The following is a 26,926-nucleotide window of genomic DNA, read 5'->3' as shown; positions in this document are numbered from 1 at the left end:
AGGTGACCACATTGCTGTAAGTGACTGAGAAAGATTTTATGCACCTAATTCATATGCATCCATCCTCCATTCACTACATTCTTCTGTGAAATTGTCTGTTTTATTGGGAGAAATTGCTGTAGCTTCTGTAATAATTTCTGTTACTTCTACTCTTTGAATAGAATCTGTCATCTGAATAAACTAACTGTAATTTCTCTACAATCTACTGTCTTTGGAGACCCCAGCCAATTGCCCAACCGCATCTCTAACTCAGTAGCTGATACAATGTTGTCAATAGGCACTCTGTTATACCAAAGTCCTTCAATGGGGTATGAGTGTGACCAATGGCAAAGAATGCTACAATGGTAACACAATAATGGGCCAGAATTTGGTGAAGAGTGATAAATTGCAATGTGATGCTGACCTGGAATATTTTCTTCATCCATGAGCTCAAACATTTTATGTACCACGGGTTTCTGGAAATATAAGCTGATAAGGGCAGGCACAGTAGTGTAGCTGTTAGCGTAACGCTATTGCAGTGCCAGTGATCCAGATTCCATTCCAGCCACTGTCATTAAGGAGTTTGTATGTTCTCCCCGTGTCTCCGTGGGTTTCCTCCAGGTGTTCCGGTTTCCTCCCACATTCCAAAGATGTTCAGGTTAGGAAGTTGTGGGCATGCTATGTTGGCGCCAGAAGCATAGCGACACTTGCGGGCTGTCCCCAAAACACTCTACACAAAAAATGCCTTTCACTGTGTGTTTCGATGTACAGATGACTGATAAAGATATCTTAATCTTAATAGTACAGTGGAATGTCTAAGGCAATGGATTACTCTGAGCTCAGCAGACTGCCCATGGCAGTCCTTTGATAGGTAATAAGCCATGTTCACAGCCCTACCAACTATCAATAATATCAAAGAGTGGAATATATATGAATTTTAAAATATATCTTTTTAATAAAATGTAAAATACTAGAAAACAGAAATAATTTAAGTACATCAAAATTAACACACTTAAATGAATAAATATCCTCTATATTGAAAGAAAGTAGTGACTGAACCTTTGTGAAGTCCAAGCTATTTCACATTCACTTGGCAGATTTCCTAGCTGGAATATTGCAGGAATTTGGTGCTTTGTGTCAGACTGTAGCCGAAATGACAAACGTATGGACCTCCAGGTGGTCTGGTACTTCTGCTTTTGCACCTTCTTCTACAGAAGTCCTGAACATACTGAGAGTTACATCAGTATATGTCATTTAAGGACTAAGGAAGAGGCAACAGAGGAGGAGATAGGGTGAATTGAAGTTTAATTAGAGACAGTACAAGAGATAAAGAGAGCGGGAGTTAGACTACATTAAGAGAGCAAAAGGGAAAAAAAGAACAAATGTGAAACTTTAAAATAGTGTCGAGAAACAATTTACTACATGCAAAATGTCCCAATTTCAAGCGCTCCTTTTCTGAAGCTAAGTCACATTGCAGAAGCCACTGGGTCCTAATAAGATATGACTTTATGTGAGATTTTAGTTAGGGTTAGGGTATGACACAGATTGTCCAGCAACTTATGATGACTCACAATTCATGGCATGGTTACTTCTTAAAAGAGGTTTGTCTTACAAGTGTCATATTTGATCTTAGTTTGGTTTTCATTTGCTTCCTTTGACTTTCATAGAATTCTGTTTCAAGATTATCCAGAGAGGTTTCCAGAATACACACTTATTCACATTCACAGTGGAAATGGCAGTATACATAATCAATGTATTGCTTCCATTGATTAAACTAACAGTCACAATGTAAATATGTTTAAGTACCAAGCATTCTTGTCATATTGGTTCAATTTTGCACCAGCACTAATGCAACCTGAAATATGCTGAGTTATATTGGTCAGTTGGAGCCAACTGATGGCATGCTATTGTATATCACATTGAAGAACACAGTTGCATTCAACACTATGTACAAATACACAATGTATTTTCAGTGAGGACAATATAAAGATGCACTTGTCCCTTAGGTTTTATACTTGACTCTCTTTCGGCTTACGTATGCTCCTCACACCGATAAAATGTTCTATAAGAAACGATTGCAGCAATTCTCAATTGCATTATCTTCTCAAGTGCAATACAACATGACTAATGTATACTTGCCTTGTAGCTATACCTGCAGTCCAAGGTGAAAAAAAGTAAGAACAGAATGGGCAAAGATCACCCAGTTTATCAAACTCATGCCTTCTACAGCCCAAGTACAACTCTGTCCTGACTTGAACCTTATTCAGTACATTTAATCTGCATGGAAGTAAGGTTTTAATTTCCAGACTGGCTATCTCTGTTGTAGGTCTTGACACATTTATATTATTAGAACAATTTTGGAAAGCTTACTCAAATAGTGACCTGTTCTTCCTGGCGGTACTCCAAATCAATCCAGGAACCATTGATTCTCATTTCTAGAAGAAAGAGAATTGAGCTTCAGATTTCATTGTAACCGTAGACCACATAGCAGTTCACAAGACCCGTGGAAAGATAGATTTCCAATATTATAGACTCCCCTGGAGCCAGGTAGTTTTAATTTAATGTTTGCATCCCTCTAGTAGTCATTTTCCAAATTCACTCTGATTCTGAGTTCTCCATCAGCAAAGGTCAGACTGGCAACTCAGTCAGATCTGTTTCCTTTCATTATCTCTTTAAAAGGAAAAGGTTTTTGTCAACCCACTCACTGAATGTTCAGTAAAATCAGTCTGGTTGCATGAGAGTCAGTGGGCTAAGTAAAAATCATAGAGCTATGTGGCTGATAGTGAAACTCATTGTCCTTAAGATGGCTGCATGCAGTCACACCTATTCCTGCAGATCTCTCAAACTATAGCAAAGATACATTTTTACTATTTCAGTTTGAACTGTCAGGCTGTCAGTTCATTGATAAGTACAAATAAAGAGATAATTTAACTTCAGGGCACACTCCATGTTTGGGTTATTGAATATTTGTTCCCTGGGAAAATGATTGAGGGGCCAGCCAATATGTAAATAAATATTAAACTGGGGAAATGTATAACGACAGATTAAAATATACCTTTCTAACATGTCCACTTCATGTGAAAAGGTTAAGGAGAGATTCAAAATGATGAGGCATTTTGAAATAGTAGATAGGGAGAGACTGTTTCCAGAGACAGCAGAGTTTGATAACCAGAGTTTGATCACACATTTAAGATAATTAGCAAAAGTCCCACGGGGAAATGAAGAAAAAAATTAGTGAGTTACGATGACCTGGAATCTATTACACAAAAGAAAGGGAGAAACTGATTCACTTTTAAAAAGGAATTGGATGTATATTTAAAAAGGAAACATTTCAGGGCCACAGAGAAAAGCCTGTAAAATGGGGACTAATTGAACAGCTCTTTCAAACAGCATGTACAGTGAGCCAAATGAACTCCTTCTGTACACTATGATTTTACGATATAATGTCTGTTATAACCACAGGATGTCTTAAATGTTTTACATTTTATGTACAGTGCAAGGGGAAACGTCTTCATTCCCAGAATCTGAAGGCATGGTGCCACCAACTAATACATTGATGCAACTTGTTATGTGGTAAACCTCTATGTAAATACAATCTCTTCCACTGGTAAGTTGTTGATCCACAGCCCCTAGACATTTAAAGATTCCTTTCTACCAGACTGCCCCAGAGATCCAGTGCCCGATCTGTGGCAGGCCATTAGAAGCACACACACTGCTGTCCACTGGCTGAAAGAAACCTGTCCCACAGAGAGAGCACTCTCTAGGTGAGTTCGTGAAAAAGAGTGAGCATTCACTGCCCTAGCCACAATCTCCCACAAAGATCTTAGCATTTCTTGGTGTTAGGTTATCAGGAAGGGGGAGTGGAAAGGCACCTCATGTCACACACAGGTCAAATAATTAATGTTATGCTCTCCGTCCAAAAGTAACGTCTCTAACCAGCAGGAAGAAATGGGAAGAAGCTGGGCACTTTAAGATTCCATTCTTTGCCTTGATGACACTTAATTGTATTCTGAATAATGACTTTTATTCTTCTATTCTTAATGCATCACAAAATTATGATACAGAATTAAACTGATTACTATTGTATCACTGTCTCAGTTGAGTCTTACTTGTGGTACTATCCTTTGTCAGACCCATTACACCAGCACAGACTAATAGTTTCTGAAATAACTCCGTTATTGTGATCCTACTCTGTTAATGATTATGGTAGAATTATTTAGAATGGAATTTATAAAGTATTGCAATAGTTTTCCCTAAGATATGCCAGCATGGGTCATTAAGGTAAAGTGTTAGTCAACAGCATCTCATTTGTATGGTGTAGTATAATTCTCTAGGGTAAGTATAATACTCCTCTCTGAATCATACCTCCTTTACCATTGGAGGTTTTTCATAACATATGTCCTTATGCAAACTGCTTGATAGCAATTTCTCCACTGAAGTGAAATTTCTAAGTACAAAGTAAGACATTTATTTCAGTACAATTCATTGAATGCAGAGGGTTATAACAACAATTATACATAAAACCTGTCTCATTCGCTTTGTACTATATCTTCATATTATTATTCCTTACAATTAATACATAATCACTGACATTATTGCTCTTCCTATACAATATTCAGTCTAACAATGGACAGATCCACCACAAAATGAACCAAGTGTTCAGCACCTGAGTACTGTTCCTATGCATTACTTGCCCATTGTGTAAATCGTACAAAAACCAATCCTACTTTATAGTGAGGACTACATTAAAATTAAAACAAAAATAGGCCACTCAGTGTGTATTGGTGATACACACTGAGTATCACCGCAATATACACGAAGCAGTGTGGATTGGTGATGACCACATACACAAACTGCAATGCTAATTCCATCTGTCCATCCTTGCTCCATATCCCTATTTCCTTCCTTCCTTTGGTCCTCTATCAAACCTATTCTTAAATGTTATCCTGTGTTATAAGCGGAAGTGTAAGGGGAACTTCTCCAGGGGCAGAAAGCACATGGTCTTCGGTTGACGGTACCACATTACCTTTTCCAATTACTTCACTGACCTTGCTTGATAAGCCAAATGTTGGTAAGTGATTTGTTTCTATTTTTTTAGTTTATTTTATCTTAATCTTAATATTTTACAATCTTAAAGTTTTTAATTCTTAGTGCTGAATGATGTTTTTAAGTTTAATTTTATTAAATTAACTTTTATTATTTTAGTTCCTCGAACTAATTGTAAATGTTTTCAATGAGCTAAAATCAGTTCAAAGGCCTTTGACAGCAGGTAGCCTGGGGGCGGAGATTCAGGATCCCCCTGCTGAGGCCTCGTCATTGCTCATGGGCCCCTTTGCCTCACAGGACTGCTACACCACGCAGGCAGCTGATTCCGACCAGCAGGGCTTCAAGGAGTAAGCACCTGGGTCAGGCACAATTGGCAGGCTCGAAGGAGCAGAATCTAGCCCAGTAACTTCAAGGAACATAGAACATAGAACACTACAGCACAGTACAGGCCCTTTAGCCCACAATGTTGTGCCGACATTTTATTCTGCTCTAAGATCTATCTAACCCTTCCCTCCCACATATCCCCCTATTCTTCTATCATTCATGTGTCTATCTAAGAGTCTCTTAAATGTCTCTAATGTATCTGCCCCCACAACCTCTGCTGGCAGTGCGTTCCATGCACCCGCCACTTACTGTGTAAAAAAACTTACCCCTGACATCCGCCTTATACCTTCCTCCAATCACCTTAAAATTATGTCCCCTCGTGTTAGCCATTGTTGCCCTGGGAAAAAGTCTTTGACCTTCCTATAGTTTGGGACTAAATCTGATCTCCAATACCAGCTCCCCAGCATTTTTTTATGGATTTACTCCTGCATGTTGACTTTTATTTTCTAAATTTTGTCAAAGAACTTTTATTCCATTAACATCTTATTCCTGCCTTATGGCGTTGATTTGATTGAACTGTTTCTCTCCATCATCAAATCCCATTGCCATTCCATATTACCAGACTTCTCCTTATTTACAATATACCATCCATACCATAACCACATTATAACACTAACAATGAATTCCAATGACTCTGTCAGTGGATGTGTTCCCTGTGGATTTTCCATTGATAAAAATCTCATGTAAGATGTTAGTGCACAAGGTTAAAGCACATGGGATGGGGTTAATGTACTTACATGGATTGAAATATTTTTGATAGTCATGAAATAAGAAGTAGGAGTGAAAAATTCTTTACTGTAGTGGCAGGCAGTGACTGGTGGTTCAGCACAGTATCCACAATATATATCAGTGATTTGGAAGAGGAAGCCAAACGTAATATTTCTAAGTTTGCCGACAAGATAAAGCTGATGAAATTGTGATTTTTGAGGAGGATGGAAAAAGGCTTCAAGAGGATTTAGACAAGCTGATTTAGTGGGCAAATATGTGGTAGATGTAGTAAAATGCAAATAATGTGAAGTTATCCACTTTGTTCATAAAAACAGAGAGGCAGAATATTATTTAAATGTTGCTAGATTGGCAAATGTTGATGTACAAAGGGATTTGGGGGTCTTTGTACAGAAGTCATTAAAAGCAAACACACAGGTACAAGAAGCAGTTAAGAAGGCAAATGGTATATTGGCCCTCATTGCAAAAGGTTATCATACCACAATTATACAAGAGATTGATGAGACCATACCTGGAATAAATATTGTGCGCAATCTTAGTCTCCTTGCCTAATGAAGGATGTACTTCTCATTGAGGGAGTGCAGCAAGGATTCATAAACTGATTCCTGGGATGGTGGGAGTGCCACGTGAGGGGAGATTGGGTCAACTAGACCTTATTCACTGGAGTTTAGGAGAATGAGAGGAGATGTCATTGCCAAGCAGGATCTTGGGACAATGTTTTGCCTGGCCTGCAGATCTAGAACCAGGGGTTGCGGTTTAGGATATAGGGTAAGATGTTTAGGACTGATTTGAGAAGAAATTGCTTCACTCAGAGGATAGAGAACCTGTGGAATTCTCTGCCACAGAAGGCATTGCAGACACATTGGAGATAAGGTCATGGAGACATCTTTAGATGTAAATGTCATTGAGGGATATGGGGAGAGGAACACGGTATTCAGATCAGTCATCATCATTTTGAATAACAGAACAGGCCATCGGGCTGAATGGCCAACTCCAACTCCTGATTCTATTTCACCAACTTGAAACTGCTGCCTCTGTTTCCTTACTTAAATGAAACTGCTAATTTGACACCGATCTCTATTTCTGCGTCAATGATTCTATTGTACAAATTAAAGAGAGGAAGTTCCAGGATGGAGCCTTTTGTGATACCACTACCAACCACTCGAACAAGCTTCCCTTAATTCTTAATCTTTGTATCATCATTTTTTCTTTATCCTTTAACCTATTCCAATATTTTCCTGTATGTTACCTATTAGAGTCTTCCTGAAAGTCCATGCACAATGTTCTTCCATATCAGACACCTTTTCAGAAAACTGAGGATTAGTGAGAAGAACACAAAAATATTTCAGTGTTAGGTGAATGGACAAAAAGAGGCAGCTGGGTGTAATGTGGGAAAATGTGGAAATTATTCACCTTAGGACAAAGGATAGAAGGTCATAATATTATTTTTAAAAAGCAATCGACTACTAAATGTTGGTGTACGAAAGAACTACTGATTCATGAAACATACCAAGTTATTATGTTGTTATAATAACCAATTAGGAAGGCAAATGTCAACCCCCATTACAAAGGATTTAGAGTACAAAAGTAAAAAAGATCTGTGACAATCCTGCAGGACTTTGTTAAGACCACCCCTGCAGAGCCACATGCCGCTTTAGCCTCCAATATCAAAGGAACAATATTCCTTTAAATTGAAATTTATTGATTCCTGAGGAATTTATCCTATGAGGAGAAATTGAGACTGGCAGGGATTTAAAAGAATGGGAGGGATTAGCAGAGTAGATGCCGCAGAGTGGAAAATTTAGATCTATGAAGCATAGTCTCAAGATAAGGGTCTGGGCTGAGGAGATTTTTTTTACTTGAGATGTGTTAACCTTTGAATTTCTCCGCTTTGCTGGACTGTGGCATCAGGGCTGAAGTTGACAGATTTTTGGATGTGAAGGGAATCAAGGGATAGGTGGATTGGGCAGGAAAATGGACTTGAAGGTTCAGGGGCCATTTGGCTTGCTTTCTGCTTTACGTGTAATGTTCTTATTATTATAATCCTGGAGAGTAATATTACTGTACAGGAAAGATACTGATACTGAACAAGACTGAGGGAGAAATGAATGTGGGAATGGTACTGTTGATGGAGGGATATTGCACTCTACAAATATTGTAAGTACCAAGTTGCCAACAAATTTGCTGATGAGCAACTGGATTGAGAATGATATTGAAAGGGTCATATTGCAATATATAATAATTTAAAATGGAAGAACCGTACAATACAGACAAAGTATTACTGAATATGCTGAATTTAACAAGAAGTCTATTGTGGATCCATTTTATCAGTAGGGCTTTCCATGGGTACAATAAATTGGTTTAATTCTGTGGCACAGCAGAGATAATGGTGAAAGCTGCAAATCTGAAAAATAAACAGAAAATACTGGAAAATGTGCAGATGCCTAAAGCACCAAATGACAGATGAACATCGCGGAAACTCTCCACCGCCTTCTCACCACAACCCTCAACCCTCTTTCTGCCATTAAAATGATAGAGAAGGGAGCATCAAATCATAATCTGTGTCCACTGTGCCCTCTAGTTCGAAACACAATTGTGTCTTGAACTCTTTTACAACCTATTCAAATGTTTCATCCAAAAGCTTTGGGTGAATACAATAATGTAGTAGTTGGTGCTGCTGCCTCACAGCTCCAGTGACCTGCGTTCCATAATAACTTCCAGGAGCGTGTACGTGTTCTCTGCTCCGGTTTCCTCCCACATCCCAAATGAGTGTGGGATTAATTGGCCACTGTAGGTGTAGGTAAATGACAAAAGAGTCAAAGGTAGTTGATGGACATGTAAGAGAAAGTTGCAGGGTCACAGGGAAATAAGAAGGGGATGGGACTGATGGGAGCCAGCATGGGCTCGATGGGCCGAGCGGCCACCTTCTGTGTCAGAATACTTAAGTTAGAATACGTTCTCTAATTTTTGACATAAATCCTGTGAATTTTTTTTTACAATGTGTGTCAAGTATCCAGGACACGTGTTCGAAATTCGACGAAATCAGTCTTGTAAACATGAGTTAAAATTACTCAGGAAACACTCCCAAAGTCAAGCACGTCCAATGTAAATGCAACAAAATGCAGCCCAGTTGTAGCCCTGCATGAGATTGTGTGTCACCCTGTCCGGAGCAGAGAAATGTTTCTTTCTGAGAACTCACTCCATTATCCGAACCCCGGTGGACCTCTGCTGGGGATAGGGAAGGCTAAGTTTTATTCTCTCCGATTTAGCGCTAACACTTTTTTTGGGGGGGGGGGGGGCGGGCGTTGTTATAATACTTGAAAGGACAATCGTATAATTTGATAATTGTGAGCAAAGGTATAATTTTCAGGTTTAAATTGAACACCTTTTAACGCGGATGAGTGGAGATAGAATATCGATTGTGAATTCTAAAGGTGCATTCAGTCTGGGGGGGAAATGTGCGGGGGACACTGCGGATACTGTAAATTGGATTATTACTGGACTACAGAACTAGCGTTTGCAGTGGAACAGTTTCGCTGCCTGGATCACAAAGACACATAAGGTGTTGATCGTGAGGGCACAGCCCCACTACTTTACAGCCACCAATTCAACCCAGGCGGCCGGTATCCACTCGACGACTTCACCCCCCTCTACCCACACCCCTCTCCAAAACAAAAGAAAACGTTCGTCCGTGCTCGTTACGGACACGTCTGAGAGAATTGGCACCAGCCGCGGAGTGTTAGTGCTGAGTCTGCAAGATGCGTCTCTCCTGTAGGGGTCGGTGCAATGCAGGGATTCACCAGCGAGTTTCCCTCCCACAATACCCAACGTTTCACTCGCCTGCTACCACCTCAAATGTAATATTAGTTGCATTTATTTAACTGTGCCCTTTTCTTAATGCATTTTCTGCTCAGGAAATTCTATATGCACGATGCATTGTATCCTCGGAGCAATAAAGGGGGGTCTTCAAAGGAAAGTCCGGGTTGAAGCAAGTTGTCAAAAGGTCGAGTGTCCCTGCTCAGTGCACGGTTTGGATTAGTTTGGAAACTTGGCTGTCTTCAAACATTTTCTTTGACACCGTCTTGCCCTTTTGTTGTCTCCTGGATGCGGAAGGCGGCGGGGGATAGGCGAGGCAGAGCCCACAGGGAGAGAGACCCCCAACAATGTTTCAACTTGTGTTTGGCAGCGAAGTCAGTCACTCAACGCTGCAAAACTTAATGTAAGCATTGGTTAATGCGAATCAAATACAAGTGGACAAATGGGAAATATAAGAGCAACAATCTGCTGGAAGAACTGAGGGGGTCGAACAGCGTCGGAAGGGGGGGGAGAAATGGTCGACTTTTTGGATCGAAACTCCTGCAGCGGGTCTCTGGGAAGTTTAAAAGGTGGTGGGAATTTCATAGAGGCGGAATTAATTGAACAGGTATTTCAAAACACCGAATGGCCTGTTATATTGTTCCATCCACAATCATTGGTCACAAACTACTTTTAAACTAGTTTAATTTCATATCTTAAAGGAGGTGATTATAATGGATTTTTCCCCCTGTAAACAGAAGTTTTGGAGAAAGTTTGTGCCAAGTGAGTTAAACATTGGAATGCAGCAATCTTGGAGCCTGCAGTATTGTTTCTCGGCGTCCGTGGAATATTGCAGCACTGTCCGGCGCAATTCATTCAGAACGAAAGCAGGCGCCGTTAATAATTGCAGATACTATTTCTGATAAGCATGTTTGTATTTCTTCCGCTGTAAACCAGAGCTGTAGATAGCACAATTATCACAGTAACTAATGGTAACTGCACGTCACTGTGGTAGCAAACGGTGCAAAGCTTGGCCGCCACTGCGCCCTGTCGAAATGCAAATAGGTTGCACAGTTACATACACACAATTACACACTTGACTTTACGTATTCGAGGCAAAGTTGGTGTCTGCATTCTCCCCCTCCAATCTTCGATGCGCGAATCTGATCTTGCGACAGCAGCAGCCCCGAGAAGATTTCCGCTCCATCCTTCTGCCGTGCTCGCTGCCGCTGCTGCGGTTCGCCGGCTGAATTCGGTGGTTTGCAGCCAGGACGGAGCAAGGAAGGAGGGAGCCACTAGCGAGCGGGAGATCTACCCGTGAAACCTCGATTCCAGCTATTCCACCCCCAACCCACCCCCCTCAAAATGCACTGAGGTGTACAAGTGTTTCATGGCTTTGCCGAGAGAGGGGGGGGGGGGGGGGGGGGGGGGGGGGGGGAGAAGGCGCCGAGAGGAGCCGGTGATATTCTGCATTTACTTCTGTTCTTCGTTGGGTCTGCTTTAAGTAGATGAAGATCAGGAGAGGCTTATCTCTTTTTTCTTGAGGGGGCATATCTCTGAGGTGTTGCCCAGGATTTGGTCTCCGTCTTTGCAGTGTGTGTCAATGCGGCGCTGTGCTAATGCAAACCAGTCCGCAACGGAGGTAAGTGAACCGTTGAAGACCGGTAATGGGAAGTTTAGTTGCACCAATAGTGTCAGTTTCAATCTCATTTGCAAGTAATGAAATACTAACTACCCACCCCTATATATGTATACGTAAAAAAACTGGCAATACAGTTTAACGCTGCCGCAGCATCAAAGATCTTGGCAATCTAGACTCATCGACTGCCTACTCTGACTAACTGGTAAGGTTCTGTTTTTGCAACCAAAATAGATAGTAACCAAAAAAAAACCCTTGCAATTACAGTGATGGTCGACCTATGTACGAGCCCATGCATTCTGTACTGCCACAGCCTTCTGTTGCAAGTGCCTTGCTGCAGGTGGCAATGTGGATTCGGTATTTTTTTCCACAATTGCTTTTCCCTACAAACGCACTCTCAGCTTCCCACTCAGGGGGATTTCTTCCCGTTTATTGACTGCCAACATTTCCAAGAATGTTTTCTGTCTTTGCTGTTTATATTTTGAAAGGTGAATGGAGCCGTGATCCTTTGTGTGTGTGTGTGCGTGTGTGTGTGTGCGTGTGTGTGTGATATGTGCCCGTGTGTTTGATACTGTCAGTGGTATATGCCAGTGTCTATTCTTGTATGTGTGTTTCTTTCTCTGTGTATGTCTATCAGTGTTTCTTAAAATGCTGTATAGGAGTATTGTGGTTGTGCATATGTTATGAGTAATATGCATCAGTATACCTGTATCCAGTCTGACTGTGTTCCCTTGCTGGCTGGTAGACTTGGGAATGCCCGTGTTGGTTACAGGTACAAGCTCCACTCCCGCAATCAAGAGAGAGCAAAAAATTCTTCCGTCGTGTCCTAAAGCCCGCTGAATTATGTTTAAAAGAAACCTTTGAGGGGTGGCGGCGGAAATATAACAGCGCCGTGGGCAAGTCTGCAGACTGTGAAATATAGAGCGGAGCTGCAATGTGTGACCTAGAGTGTGGGTGCTCAGTTCCTCACTCTCAGTGCATCTCTGGTCGGATGAACCTATCTACAGGTCCAATGCTCTGAGAGCCAGGTTGTGTCTTTCTCATCGATCTGGATACTCATTGGGCTGGCACTGGTCCGCCGTGAGCAGATAACACGCGTTCTCTCGGCTGGCTGTCCGTGTCCACACTGGTCACAGCCTAGGTAGTGGCTTCCAGTACCAGTTTAATTCAGTGGAGAGGCGTTCCTCGGTCCCGTGTTGCGTTTTGTCCAGTGGTTTGCTGTTTGCAGATTTTTTTTTGTGTGGAATATGGTTGCGGGGAGATTAAAACAGCGCGCTGTATTAAACAAATGAGCAAGGTAAGTGTAATAATTTAGGTTGTTTATTCAAACAAGGTGAAAGGGAATGGGAGAGAGTCCTTCATATTGGAAGGAACCCTTGCCATCAATAACATGATAAATTGTGGGTTCATTTGGGGGATTAAAGGCGGGCGTTTATTTAGTTGTGCAGTATGACAGTGAGTATATTTAATTTAGCGAGGGCCACTGGGGTCAGACTCTGCAAGAGAGAGAGAGAGAGAGATGTACTGGCCGGACAGCCCCACCAATGTCTCTGGAGACCCATACCTGAAGCCAGTCTGACAGAGCGGGCGCTAACAAGTTCTTCACTCCTTCAGCGCTGTCTCCGGAATCACCTCGCTTTCTCCGCTCTGCTGGCGAGAGAGGCTTCGTCGCGCATCTCGGAAACCTCTGCTCACCGTGGGTTGTGATTGAAATGCAGAGATTGTGGCCCGAACCTCTGGCTATCCTCTGGGCAATGGAGTGTGGACAGAATCCTCTCTCGGAGCTTTCATGACAGTGGCAAAACAAACCACTCTCCCGATTGCGACAGAGCGAGGGAAATACATTTCTGGTAACAAGTGCGATTAATGAAATTAAAGGCTAATTTTCTACATTAACCTAATTAAACCGATTAATGGTAACGAAAGAAATATACACTCTAGAGCTATCTTAGTTTAATAGATCATTAGTTCGGTATCTTTAAACTGGCTTTTAATTAACTTTTTAGATAACATAAGGGCAGATTTCACTTTAAATACCACTGTAAAGGCTCGGGTTGACTGAGTCGGTCCTTGATGTTTCAATCAGTCCATCAGCTGAATAGGATCTGATTCTACCGTCGCATTGGAACAATTATCATTTTGGTCACTGCAGTGAGTGTGGAGTCTGCGTGGGGAGAAACATTGTGTTGAATTTCCTTTGTGTATTGTTTTATTTTCAGCTTTTATTAAGAGTGCCGTCACTCTTTGAAAAAAAGGGGAACATTTTGTGAGATTGATTTGAGTTGATGGTATTGGGGCAACCCGGCGTCTCCTTAACGGGCTGATTTGAGGGGAAGAACTGCTAGATCCCAACGTTGTAGTCGTGTTAACAATGTAAATAAATCACACTCGTGGCAGGGATATGTGGCGCTGGCTTACACTGTGTGTGTGTGTGTGTGAGAGAGAGAGAGAGAGAGAGAGAGAGAGACTTAGAGTGACCGCATCTGGGAGTCCATTGCGAAGGGGGATCCCCATACAACTGAGAGTTGACGGAGGACGGTGGGAGACGCTCTGAGTTGGGATACCGTGGCAGGAAGTATGAAGACACAGAGGTCACCTTTTGGTTTTAACCCTGACCCAGTTCGGCTGTATAGTGAGACCGGGAACTATCCACCCACGGGTTCGCCCTAGTGGGAATATAGTAATCACATATCTGCTTAAATAAACCGAAATGACTAGTTTGCCTTAATTAAACCCGTAACTCTACTTAAATTGAGATTTACAAATAACTTGGGCAATGTTTTGCTGAGGAAACGATATTGTACTGTTTATAACATGACTCAAAATTGGTTATGAGAATTATAGCAACCTTTCAGATTTTAAATACTTAAAAGAGTTGAATGCAATTTCATTGTATTTGGATTTTTGACATAAAATAATTCATTCAATAGTGTGAACTAGCATTGTATTCGACGGCGCTAGGACCAGGAGGTGTTTCCCACCGCGCTCCCACCCTGCGGCAGCGTGAATAGCTCCCAGTCACTTTCCCTTTCTCTCCGAACACTGAACCTGTTACAGGGACCGGGCTGCAGGAATGCCCCGCCTCAGTCAGAATAGCAGTGAATGGCTGAGCTGACAATCTCTGGGCCTCCCCATCGCGAGTGAACTAAACCGGATCGGTTATGAACCCGACTTGAAACAGATCTGGTGAGTTTCAAACACCCTTCATCTGCTGGGTCCTAGCGCCCTCGTATTTCTGCCCGTAGGAAGAGAAGGAGACAGTTGCAGTTTGTCCTTTTTTTAGTGATATTAAAACAAGGTACCACTTTTTAAATAAAATGTATCCTTTTTATACCACTTTAAACTTCAAATGTAGAAAAATTATTTAAATTGCTAATACGCAATAAAATCATCTCCAACCAAGTTTGAAAGTTTGCAATAACAAATTTATTCCCCTGGAATCTAAATTAATTACCACTGATCATTTTACAGTTTTGATATAAGGTCATTTTATTGCCTATCCGGAGCGATTACTCTGCGTGTTAATGTGTGGGGTCACAACTATTTTAGACTTATATAAGCAATATTATTTAACACCTAATGTATTCAAACGTTACAATGAGTGTGGTGCTTTGACAAATTCTCAGTGCATTTGTTTTGAATGTGCGGTTACCTACAAAGGAGAATAACATTCAGTGTGTTTATAATGTATAAATTGATGTTTAATCAAACGTTTATTACGTTAAGTCTTTAAATTGAGGCTGTCCCATTGATTTGGATTATCCAGCACCCCCCCCCCCCCCCAATCCTCGCACCCACCCAGAAACCAGGAAGGAACTTGTTCCTTCTTAATCCTATCATCCCTCTCCATTAATGATTTTGATCGATTTACTTCCCCTCTGTGAGGGGCCATGAAGTACACAGGGAATGATCTGGAGTGGGAAGGGTGGATCAACAGATACACTATTTTTCAATTGGTAATCAGTATTAGACCAATTAGACGGGAGTCCAGTCACAAACTGTTTCTCCTGAGATTCCTAAAACACAAGAGCGCCTATAAAAGGCACGCAGCCAATCAACAGCCTCTCATTTGGCGGCGGGTTCAATGCTGAAGTTTCCTTGTGTGAAATTAACGGGTTTTTGCAGTGATGTGGGGTGGGTACAACATTGATAGAGTGCACTGTTCTACAGGTAGATCCTGAGTCTTGCAAACTAGAGTTGGATAAGGGACGTTGATTGTCATTTGTTGCGTGAATGCCTGCAGTACGTTGTCTTTGGTTCTTGTCGCCGAGGTTGGCTAGGAGGGAGGCGGTACTGGGGTTCGGGGAAGAGAGTCGACAGGACAGAGATCGGTCATTAGAAGGGCGATTTTATGGCAACAGGTGTATCCCGTTAGGTCACTGAATGCATTTCAAGTACTTTGCGTTATTTGTGACTGATGGTGGTGAGAGATCTGAGTGAAGTGGAACCGGTGGTGCTGGGTGACACGTTATCTCCTCAAACTGCTAAGCTCAACTTAATGCTGCTTTTAAACGTTGACCTCCTTGTGAAAAAATACTGTACCTCATCTGCTGGCTTAATAGAGTCATTAACTTAGAAGTAACCGAGAGCCGGTTGTCGGGATACAAGGTACAAGCGTCACACGTTCCAGCTTCATATTTAGTTTAAAGGGGCTCGCATTTAGTGGTGAGCTATCTTTATTTAAATAAAGCGGATTTTTAATGAGACTACCGCGCAGGATCAGGTTCACCATTCCTCGCTGGCATAATTTCGGAACTGGTCAGCACAGTAGTTCGCTTGGCCGCCTTGTCTTTCAGTGGGACCCCGGGGATTAAGGGTGTCCTCTCCAACCTGTGCTATTTCAAAGTGTAATAAAAATTCCCTCCTGAACGTTTTCACGGTCGGTGTTCTGAGTTCAGTTCCCGTCCTTCTCCCATGTTGTTCAAAAGCAAAGTTCTGATTTAACAGCTGAAGAACTTGATTATTTGTTGAACTTGCCCCTGGCTGCGTATCGCGGGTCTGTGCTGCGATGCTCGTATGGAACGGAAATAATGTTGTTGAGATCGGAGCATGCACTTGTATTAAGATGCGAGACGGGTGAGACCACACGTCAACCGTACTCGTCACATCTTTCCAGCGAAATCTTTGTTGGACAGCAATGTCTTCAACAGTTGGGTCTCGGTGGTGTTACATTGAATCGCTCCTGGTTGCTTATTTAGCTCTTGGAAGATAGTGGTAGTTATTGATTTCTCCCCATTACCGATTTGGCACTTGACATTGTAGACGATCTTTCAGGTTTATTTCCAGGAGTGTTGTGAAGGCCGGGAGATAACAGTTTCTTCCCAAAAGCCTGTCTCTCTGGGCGAGCCCCAGGCTTGGCTCGGATCTGCGCGTTTCCTTGTGAAAATGACGCGGGGAACTAAAAATACCCTAGCCCCGAGCTGCAGTTCCTTTTAACCAAAGAGCTAGCCTGCGTCCCAACTATCTGTCAGCAGAACCCAATGTTGGGGAAGGTCAAATGACCTTCAGGAACCAGTCGGAGCTGGAGAGATCTTTGTACACATCTAACATTTCAATTCGGGGTTCTTTTATTTTAAAAAAATGCAACAGTAAGATCCTAATCACTTTGGAATCGCCGGGACTAAATTCGCCTGACAACCATGTACTATCGCCAAGGTTTTCAGAGTTAGTGTCGTTGCCTTTTAAAATTGTAACTAACTTTTGAATTAAATGTTAGTTGATTCAAACAAAACATTTTTGAACAGCTGGGCCCATGCACTTTGAGCCACGGTTGTCTGGTTCAGCTGACGAGGGAGGAAGCAGTGGGAAAACGACCCCTAACTTTGGCCGGGGTTCAGCCCGTTCCTGCGGCCGCCCTCGAGGGTTGGTCCGATATCGTGACGCGCGGCTCCCGTGGCCTCGCCGGGACAGGACGGGCTCGACTGGTGACAGCGTCTTCGCCAAACCCGTTCCTTTCCTCGGTTGGACTGGATCCCAGCTCCTGCAGGGAACGGCAGTGGTAGGGGCTATGTTGGCCTCTTCACTCTGCGGTGGACGAGGGTGGAATGGGGGCTGGCGGCGTCCAGACTGTTGTTAGATGCAAGGTAGAGTGAGACCCTCACAGATCGGGGAGGCTAGTTTCTCAGCCGCCCCTTTTTATAAGCCGTTAGTGTTTTGGGGCTGAATTATCTATAAAGAGCATATTGATTTAGGCAATTCATTAAAATTGCCTGTTGATGTGTAATTGAAGTTCTGGTTATTGCAGTGTAGTAATACATCACCCTTCTCGCTGCAGTTGTGTTGTCGGTTGGGTCTTTGGACCGTTGGGTAAATCCTAGACTGTTAATTGATGAACAGAAAACACTCCGTGGGTCCTTTTAAAGGTTCTGTTGGAGGCGGGCAGGATTGCATGATAGGCTTTGCGAGTAACCAATGAGCGCGGGGATGGGGGTTAGGGACCGCCCCCAACGACGCGAATGAGCAAATGGGAACTCGATGTGGGCGGAGGCGAAGCCCGGGTCTTAAAGCGAACTCATCACGGTGGAAGCATTGCGGCGGTAATGAGGACCGGACAGCTCGCTACCTGTCGGTGTTGGAGAGCGCAGTCCTGAAGGCTGGCTGGTTGTTGATCAAGGCACATTACAGATTTTGGCAGTTGCATTGTTTATTTGAGGTACTTGCATTAAATGCAACATCCTGATTATTTAGTAATACCGTTTGTTCGGGGCAATGGGGAATGTTCAAATGCAGACTGGAATATTTATTAAGGGTCGAAAACGGAGCTTTATTATCGTTTTCCTTCCTGGGTTATGCGCTGTATCATGAATAGGGCAAATTCGGATTCTTCACCCACTGGTTGGGACGCTGTTTAATCCTTGGTGGAAGTTCATCTTCACCACATCACCTGTGGCGGGGTGAAGAGCGGGCGAGCACTTGGCTCTTGTGCAGGCGGGAAGAGAGGGAGGGAAGAGAGACCCTGGCCTTGTAGAGAACAGAAGGGATTGAATACTGGAGGGAGAGGAGGTGAGTACCATGGAGAGAGACCAAGCAAAGTCTCTCTGTCTCACACACACGCACACCCTCTCACGTGGCGAGGGTACTGAGGAGGACTCTGGTTCTTAACATTTCTCTCTTCCTCTATCCAGGTTCACCATGCAGAGGGTCGGACACCCAGTGACGGGCGGATTGTAACTGCGTGCTTGAGCTGGGACTAAAACTTAAAGCAGGAGCAACTCGCCCAGAAGCGACTGGCCAGGATAATAAGACAAAAAAAGGTGGACGACATGGCAGTGAGCAGAGGTAGCCCGAGTTACTTTATCTTCCACTTGCTGTTGATGGTTGCCTGTGGCCGGCGGGAGTTGGTGAACCAAGAGTACAAGACCTTCCGAGGAGAGAACGCGGACTGGGCGTTCAACCACTTGGCGGTGGACGAGCGCACGGGGAGCGTGTACCTGGGAGCGGTGAACAGGATCTACAAACTCTCCAGCGACCTGCAGCTGCTGGTGGTCCACCAGACGGGACCAGACGAGGACAACCCGGACTGTTACCCACCCCGCATCGTGCAGCCGTGCAGCGAACCCCTCCGTCTCACCGACAACGTGAACAAGATGCTGCTGATCGACCAGGGCGAGCGGCGGCTGATCGCCTGCGGGAGCCTGTACCAGGGCATCTGCAAGGTGCTGAGGCTGAACGACCTCTTCAAGCTGGGCGAGCCGTTCCACAAGAAGGAGCACTACCTCTCGGGAGTCAACGACAGCGGCTCGGTGTTTGGGGTGATCGTGGCGGGGCAGGGACACGGATCCAAGCTCTTCGTGGCCACGGCGGTGGATGGCAAACCCGAGTACTTCCCCACCATCTCCAGCCGCCTGCTGGCCACCAACCCCGAGGCCGATGAGATGTTCTCCTACGTCTTCCACGACGAGTTCGTGGCCTCTCTCATCAAGATCCCGTCCGACACGTTCACCGTGATCCCCGACTTTGACATCTACTACATCTACGGCTTCAGCAGCTCGGCGTTTGTGTACTTCCTGACCCTTCAGCCCGAACTGGTCCACGCCGGGCCAGGTTCCACCCGCCAGAGGGTCTACACCTCCAAGCTGGTGCGCCTCTGCCAAGCGGACACCACCTTCAACTCCTATGTTGAGATGCCCATTGGTTGTGTGAAGGACGGCGTGGAGTACCGGCTCCTGCAAGCCGCTCACCTGGCCAAGGCTGGCCCTGTGCTGGCCAGGTCGCTGGGCATCAGCCCCGGCCAGGACGATGTGCTTTTCGCCGTCTTCTCCAAGGGCCAGAAGCAGCGCAGCCAACCCCCCGACGAGTCGGTGCTCTGCATGTTCGTGCTCAACTCCATCAACGAACGCATCAAGAAGCGGCTGCAGTCCTGCTATCGGGGAGAGGGCTTATTGGACCTGGCCTGGCTCAAAGTCAAGGACATCCAGTGTGTGCCCGCGGTAAGGGTCGCTCTGTGCTGTCCGTGTGTGTGTGTGTGTGTCCCGTCCGCTTTATGTAGGCAAGCATACACAGCGATGGAGGGCCGAGGACAGGCTGGGTCTGTTTTCCTTGCAGAGGAGAAGGTTAAGAGTGGGACATCATGGAGGTATATAAAATTATGAGGGGTAGATTGCAGGAAACGTTTCCCTTACCAGAGGGAGATACAAACGAGAGGTAGGTAGGGTAAGGGGTAAGAGATTTAGAAGGGATGTTTTTCAGCCAGAGAGCAGAGTACCTCGAATACACCGGTGGAAGCAGAGTCGCTGACAGCATTGAAGAAGTGTCTGGATGAGACACAAAAGACCTTGCAGATGTTAGAATCTGGAGTCACACACACACACAAAGTACTGGAGGAACTCAGCAGGTCAGGATGCATCTATGGGGGGGGGGGGGAATAAACAGTCGACTTTTCAGGTTGAGACCCTTCATAAGGACTGGAAAGGAAGAGGGCAGAAGCCAGAATAAGGTGGTCAGGGAAGGGGGGGGAGCATAGGCTGGCAGGTGATAGGTGAGAGGGGGAATTCACCTTGGGATAGAAGGTTGTGGGTCAAATGCTGGAAATGGGATTGATATGGACAGGTTAGGGTTGGCATGGACATGTTCTTTGACTCTGTGACTACTGACCAATGCCTACGATCTACCCCAGACTTGAGAATGAGTATTGTACTCATTGTAATCTTGGTGACACCCATTGAAATCTTCTGGGACTGCTGTTTTAGGAATGGGACATTAAATTGGGGAACTATCTTTCCTTGGCTATGTTTATTTTGAAGAGCAAGAAAGGATTTATCCATGGTGTCCTGGCCAATGTTTGCACCATAGTGGATATAATAAGAACAGATTATTTGGTTATGCATCACATTGCTGAAGGTGGTAACTTCTGTGCACAAACTGGCAGCTTTGTTTCCTACACTGTAAAAGAGACTGCACTTCAGTAAGCTCCTCTGTGCTGTAAAATACTCTGAGGCATCCTCAGGTGATGACAGGTGCTATGTAAGTGCAGAGCTTTAAGTATGATCTGTGCTGCAATTTGCCATGAATATTTTTGGGCTCATTAGTATGCATTACTGAGGATTTGGAGAGTCTGCATGTTTAGAGACAGTTACTAGTGTTTGTGTATCTTTGGGCACTGACTGTGGATGAGCGAGGTTTGCATGAGTGTTATGTACTGAAGGCATTGAGTGAATATGATGTTGTTCACAGTGGGTTTGGAAGTGAGGGGAAACTCTCTGCTTTCTTCTTTTAAAAAAAAGCTCAGATGTCCTTAGTGATGGGTGAAATAGGTCTAAAAAGAGAAATGTTCCAAATGTGACACCAAAACTCTACAATCCATCAGTGATCAACCCTTGAATGGTGCAATTGCATGTAAATTGTATGACCACAACAGCTTTTCACAGGCTCAATAGGTCTGATTGAAAAGTGATGTCTCTCCACCCAGCTGGAAGAGATGGGGCATGTGCTTTCAGCTGTCACTTGCCATTGCGCAAGTTCTTGATATTGGCAGCATAATGGTGATCGATGCCAAGGGTGCCATTTGGCACTTCATTGGGAGTGGGGGTTAGGAGCTCCCTCCAAACTTTGTGGGACACCCTATATTCTGAACGCCAATGTATTTGTTGCCAATGTAGGTCTTGAAAGAAGGCGATACAATGAAGTGAATCAAATAGTACAACTTAAGGCCAACCATCAGATTCCCTCCCGCTCACTTCATTCTCCGACCAGATGCTCAATGTGTAGTTTGACACCCACATGCAGAATTCAGTTCACAAACCTTTGAGCTTGCAGTACTTAAATTTTTCCTGCCTGGGCCTCCCAATCACAATACAATAGACGTGTGTCTGTGGACAGGGTTAAGTTTGGTTAGATGACATGAATTAAATGACTTGCCAACACTTGCTCCTTGGGATGTGTGTGAAAGCTGGTCACTTGCATTAGATGTAAGAGCCTGTGAAATTTTATCCCCAGCTTCAGACTTTGAGATGAATCTAAGATTCTTAAAACAAAATGTAATTAGCAACCTAGAAAGAAACCTTCATTAAATAAGTGTAATTACTTAAGGCATCCTCTTGTATAATGGATTGATTTCTGAAGTGCACTGATGTTGCTACATCCATTTAAAAGCAGCTCTGTTGCACAGACCAAGGTCCAGCAAAAATAATATATGAATGCCCAATTAACCTATATTTGTTATTCAAGGAAGGAGTGTTGGCCAGGAAAATACTCTGCACTTCCAGAAGTCCTTTCAGTTCAGAGATGGGACATAAATTAAGCACTTCATTTAAATTGTATTACCTCTAGTCTTTTACATGACTTGCTGTAATTTTTATATCCAATTCCATTTGGCCCAACTGGTTTATGGTCCACAGGAGCCTCATTTCACTCTCCCAGGACATATCTATAGACTCTGCCTCCTCTTGTACATATCAAATTATGCACACATTTTGCAATGGAGATTGAATTCACAACTTCAGACTTTGTGCTTAGCTTATTGTGGAGAATGTGCAGTGATAGTTCTCATTTGATGGGTAGTGCTCATTTGCATTGGTACATGATTTAATTTTTGCAGTGACAAAATTCTGCATTATCTTTTAATAGCCACTTGGCATTTCCTGATTCATTTTTGTAGTATCAGCAAAGAAATTAGAAACCTTATTTCAAATATGATAAAATTAATTTGAGTGGGGTATATAAAGTTTTCAAAATTTTTTTTAAATCCTTACTTGTAAGGCTGGTGATTTATTTGTGACTTTAGGGCTTATGAATTATGCACAGCACTGCATGGATATTAAAGTGGAATGTTCTGATGGTTCAAGAGTGTAAATGAACCATGTGCTGCAGTGTCATGTCACCAGATCAGGAAGCATATTGTTTTCAATTGGGTCTTGTGCTGAGCTAGCTCAGCTGCCTCATTTTATTTGATGATAATTTTAAGTCCACTGCCATTTTGCTGTTTAATCTTGTAACCACGATATTTCAGTGTCTATGCAAAATGTGTGCATTGGCTACCAGACCAGATGTGAGCACCTGTGTCTTTCTTGCCTGCCTGTCTGGTTTGCTTGTTCTATCTCCGTTGTCATTGCACCATAGCCTGGCCAACTTTGCCCATTGTTTGGCATTGCTCCTCCAGGCAACTTCCATCTCACCACTATTGCAGGTCTTTAGCTTTTTTGGACTATGATGTAGACTGCCTTTACTCCAAACTGTATTATTAGCTCTACAAATTCCTTATGCAATATCATTAACTCTCTGATCTTCCTCGTACTCTTTTTATTCCTCTGTGCTTAGTCACCTTGTCAGTTACCTTCTATTTCTGAGTCCTGAATGTTCTCTCAACCCCATTATTTTACCTTGGAATTCTTCATGTCTTTGTATTTTAACTGCAAGTGGAACTTGAATATTGTGTATGTGTCTGGTCCAACTTGACCAATTCAAGAAGGGAACCTTCTTGCCTTCCATAGCAACAACTTGGTTACTCTGATGCAAAAATTAGTTAATGGTGACATAAAGGACCCCAGGGCCAAAAGTCCTCTTTATCACTGTTAACTAATTTTCCAGCTTTACTTTCCCTTTTATATCCTCATTTATGATTCTCTGAGTAACTCATGGAATGGTTTAAGAATGTAAGAGCAGGCTAATCATCCCCTTAAACCTGCTCCACCATTCAGTAAGATTGAGGCTGATTCAATATTTAGCCTCAGCACCACTTTCTCCTTGCCCTTCGAAGCCCTTGTTGTTCAAGTGTCTGTCAATCTCTGCCTTGAATATATTCAATGACTTTGCCCCCTAGGGTCTTTGGGGCAGAGGATTCCAAAGATAAATAGTTGGGATCCCAGCACTGATCCATGTGGAAACCCACTAATTACCAATTGCCAATCCAAAGTTGACCCATTTCTGTTTTCAGTTGGTCATTCCTCTATCCCTGCCAATATATTGCTTCCAACTACATGTGTTCCTATCTTTTATGTGGCACCTTTATTGAATGTGTTCTGGAAATCCACGCACATTCCTCTATTGGTTCCTCTTTATCCATCCTGTTTGTTTCATGCTCAGACCTTAGTAAATTTGTCAAACATGACTTTTTCTTTCATAAAACCTTGTTGACTCTGACTCTGCCTCATTGCCTTATTATCTATAATTTTTAAAGCAATCCACTTGCTGCCTCTGCTATTACTGTCCTCTTAAGTTTTCCTCTCCAAATTCCTTTATACCATTTATCATTTAATCACAAATATTCTTTCTGCAGATCATTACTGGTATATTGTTCTTCCTTGGATTAGATATAACAGTGATATAGGATTCAGACAATTAGATCTGTAACTATCAGGTTTGGGTTCACAGGGCATCAGTATGCCTACTTGCTACTCCAATCAGTCCTGCCTCAACCAGTTATTTTTGCTTTGTGTTTTGGAAGATCTAGTTTGGTTTTCCCACCCTTTTATTTCTCTTTGATTCATAAGAAGATCAAAGATTACTCTTGGAGGGAAAAGAGTTCTGACAACTCTTTGTTTTCCTTTCCTCCTTCCCCCCCCCCCCCCCACCCTGCCTCCTTTTTATCTACAAGTTTCTCTTCCTTTTCCCCTTTGGGACATTCTCGACATTTAATGGCAATTTATAAATGTAATTTCTTTTTACAATTTGTTTGAGAAACAATCGTTGATAACCTTGTTGTGCCCTTCACCAGTTTCAGTGCTGACCCCATGCACATTCATTGCAGTCAATTTAGTCAGTGCAATCATAAATGGAAGTGAAAAATAAATCACTATGGCAGCAGGTGTTGGACAGTGCATTTCAATTGGGTGATGAGGTGCACATAGTTTGATTAGCGTACCATGGTCTGTTAATGTCTAGAATGAAACCACTTTCGCTCCAACTCATTGAGAGAAAAACAGTTCTGTGTACTCAGGAGCAAAGTCTGGTTCTGATCCAACTCAATGCCCTGTAATTCTGTTGTAAGATCCCGCGGATTTTCAGTGGGGTTGCGGGATGGATTACTTTGTTGTAGTTGCAACTTTAATGTTATCAATTCATGTTCAATTCTGCATCAATGTTATATCTGCTCCAAGGAAGAACAATATACTAGTGCTGACCTGCATTATTTGTGATTAATGTCTTTCTCTCTCCTCCCCTCCCTTTCCACCGGGCAGAAGATACAAAAGCTTGAGAACACGAACTACCAGGCTCAAGGACAACTTCTATCCCACTGTTATCAGGCTCTTGAATGGACCTCTTGTACAATAAAGATGAGCTCTTGTTCTCTCAATCTACCTTGTCATGGCTCTTGCACATTATTTGTCTACTTGCACTGCACTTTCTCTGTAACAGCAACACTATATTCTGCATTCTGTTATTGTTTTTCCTTTTGTACTTGTGTATGGAATAATCTGTTTGGATGACATGGAAACAGCTTTTCACTGTACTGTGGTATATGTTACAGTAATATACCAATTACCAATGATCATGTCAGTTTAAAGGCTTGGGACTTGTATTGTCTTTCCATTTGAGCAGTTGCTAACTGGGAGCCATTTGGTTCTGCATGTTCCTTGAAAACAAAACAGTTGCATTCATATCAGGCTTTGCACCACTTCAGAAAATCATAAAGCACTTTAGAACCTGTGAAGTACTTTTGGGAGTGCAGCCTCCGGATAATGTAGGAAATGTGGCAGCCAACTTGTGCACAGAAAAATCCCAGTAAAAACAAAGAGGTAATGACCAGATAATTTGTTCGGGGATTTGGATTGAGGGATCCAGCTACTTCTCTGAAATAATGCTGAGAGGTTTATTACATTCAACTATGTGTAGGCAAGGCCTTGATTTAATCCTTCTCTCAAAAGATGGCACATCTGACAGAGCAGTTCTGTACTTGATTTTTTTTTCACGCTTAAATCCCTGGAATGGGATTTGAACCCTCTCTGCTCAGCCAAAGAGAGAACAATTTGAGGATAGTTAATTTCTAACACACAATACCAAGTTAAAAATACTAAAAAGACACTCCTGCTCTCAATAGATGGTCAACAAAAGAATGGGATAAATTCTTAGAGGAGTCTTGTCTTTTCCATTGAATTGTCTCACACCTCTCACACTCTCTGAAACTGAGAGTAATAGTGTATTGATTAGTAGTGTAAGTTAAAACTGAAGGCTGTTGTACTAAACACACAAGGTTTTAAATTACAGTGTGAGTCAATAATCTATTTATAGCCTACAGTGCTTTAGTTTTGGAACTTTTGCTGCTCAGGCAATCCATTCAGGTTTTCTTAAGGAAAGCTGACCCTTGTGCAGCATTAAGGGAGCGCTGTCAGTTTAACACCTCATCAAAGACGCCACCTATAAGTCCCATCTCAATGCTTGAAGCCATAATTCTTTTGGCTCTACTTCGCAGAGTTTTTCCTTGCAAATATCTTCTCTCTACCAACGTAACTTTTTGCAAAGAATGACTACCTGGATAGATATAAAGTCTGATTGGGGTCTATCTGCACTACATTCCATTGTGCTCTGGTCTTCCTGAAATGCATTGTGCTATTGTACATTCTGTTCTGAGACTGGGAAAACACAAAGGCTAATGATGCTCATTCAGGGAAAGTAACAGCCAGGATATAGTACTGGTGCTGTTCCGGGTGTAGACCAACTACTCTGCCTTCTGGATATCAAATGCTGTTGCATTCAGTTTTATCAACAGGGGTAGCTTACTACCAAAAGGGGCAAACAAATCATGTCTCATCAGTTATGCTGAATATTATGTAGCTGGTTCTTTCTTGGCTAATTTTCTTTTGCCAGTGATTATCATAAATACAGCACAGAAATGGGTTCTTATGGCCCACCTTGTCCATGCTGACTGTGATGCCTGTCTACATTAATTCAATTTGCACACCTGTATCCCATATTAGGCCCATA

The 26,926-nt window shown here is 42.9% G+C and overlaps 1 protein-coding gene across 4 annotated transcripts in view; it reads left to right on the top strand.

The window, feature by feature from the left end:
* The first annotated feature begins 11,449 nt into the window (after positions 1 to 11,449).
* Positions 11,450 to 26,926, top strand: part of plxna4 (plexin A4) — a 532,456-nt gene continuing 516,979 nt past the window's right edge. Inside the window, exons 1-2 of one of the 4 annotated variants that reach the window (XM_052033450.1) lie at positions 11,450 to 11,572; positions 18,694 to 19,998. In XM_052033450.1, the coding sequence (XP_051889410.1) occupies positions 18,832 to 19,998 (1,167 nt within the window). In that variant the 5' untranslated portion in view covers positions 11,450 to 11,572; positions 18,694 to 18,831. Of the gene's footprint in view, positions 11,573 to 12,527; positions 12,867 to 13,207; positions 13,420 to 14,637; positions 14,756 to 18,693; positions 19,999 to 26,926 lie in introns of those variants that run through there. The other 3 variants (XM_052033449.1, XM_052033451.1, XM_052033452.1) reach the window with 3 other exon arrangements.

The sequence above is a fragment of the Pristis pectinata genome, chromosome 19 (assembly GCF_009764475.1).
Source record: "Pristis pectinata isolate sPriPec2 chromosome 19, sPriPec2.1.pri, whole genome shotgun sequence".
Classification (NCBI taxonomy): Eukaryota; Metazoa; Chordata; class Chondrichthyes; order Rhinopristiformes; family Pristidae; genus Pristis; species Pristis pectinata.
The sequence above is the reverse complement of the archived record's forward strand: the minus strand, read 5'-3'. Positions and strand labels throughout refer to the sequence as shown.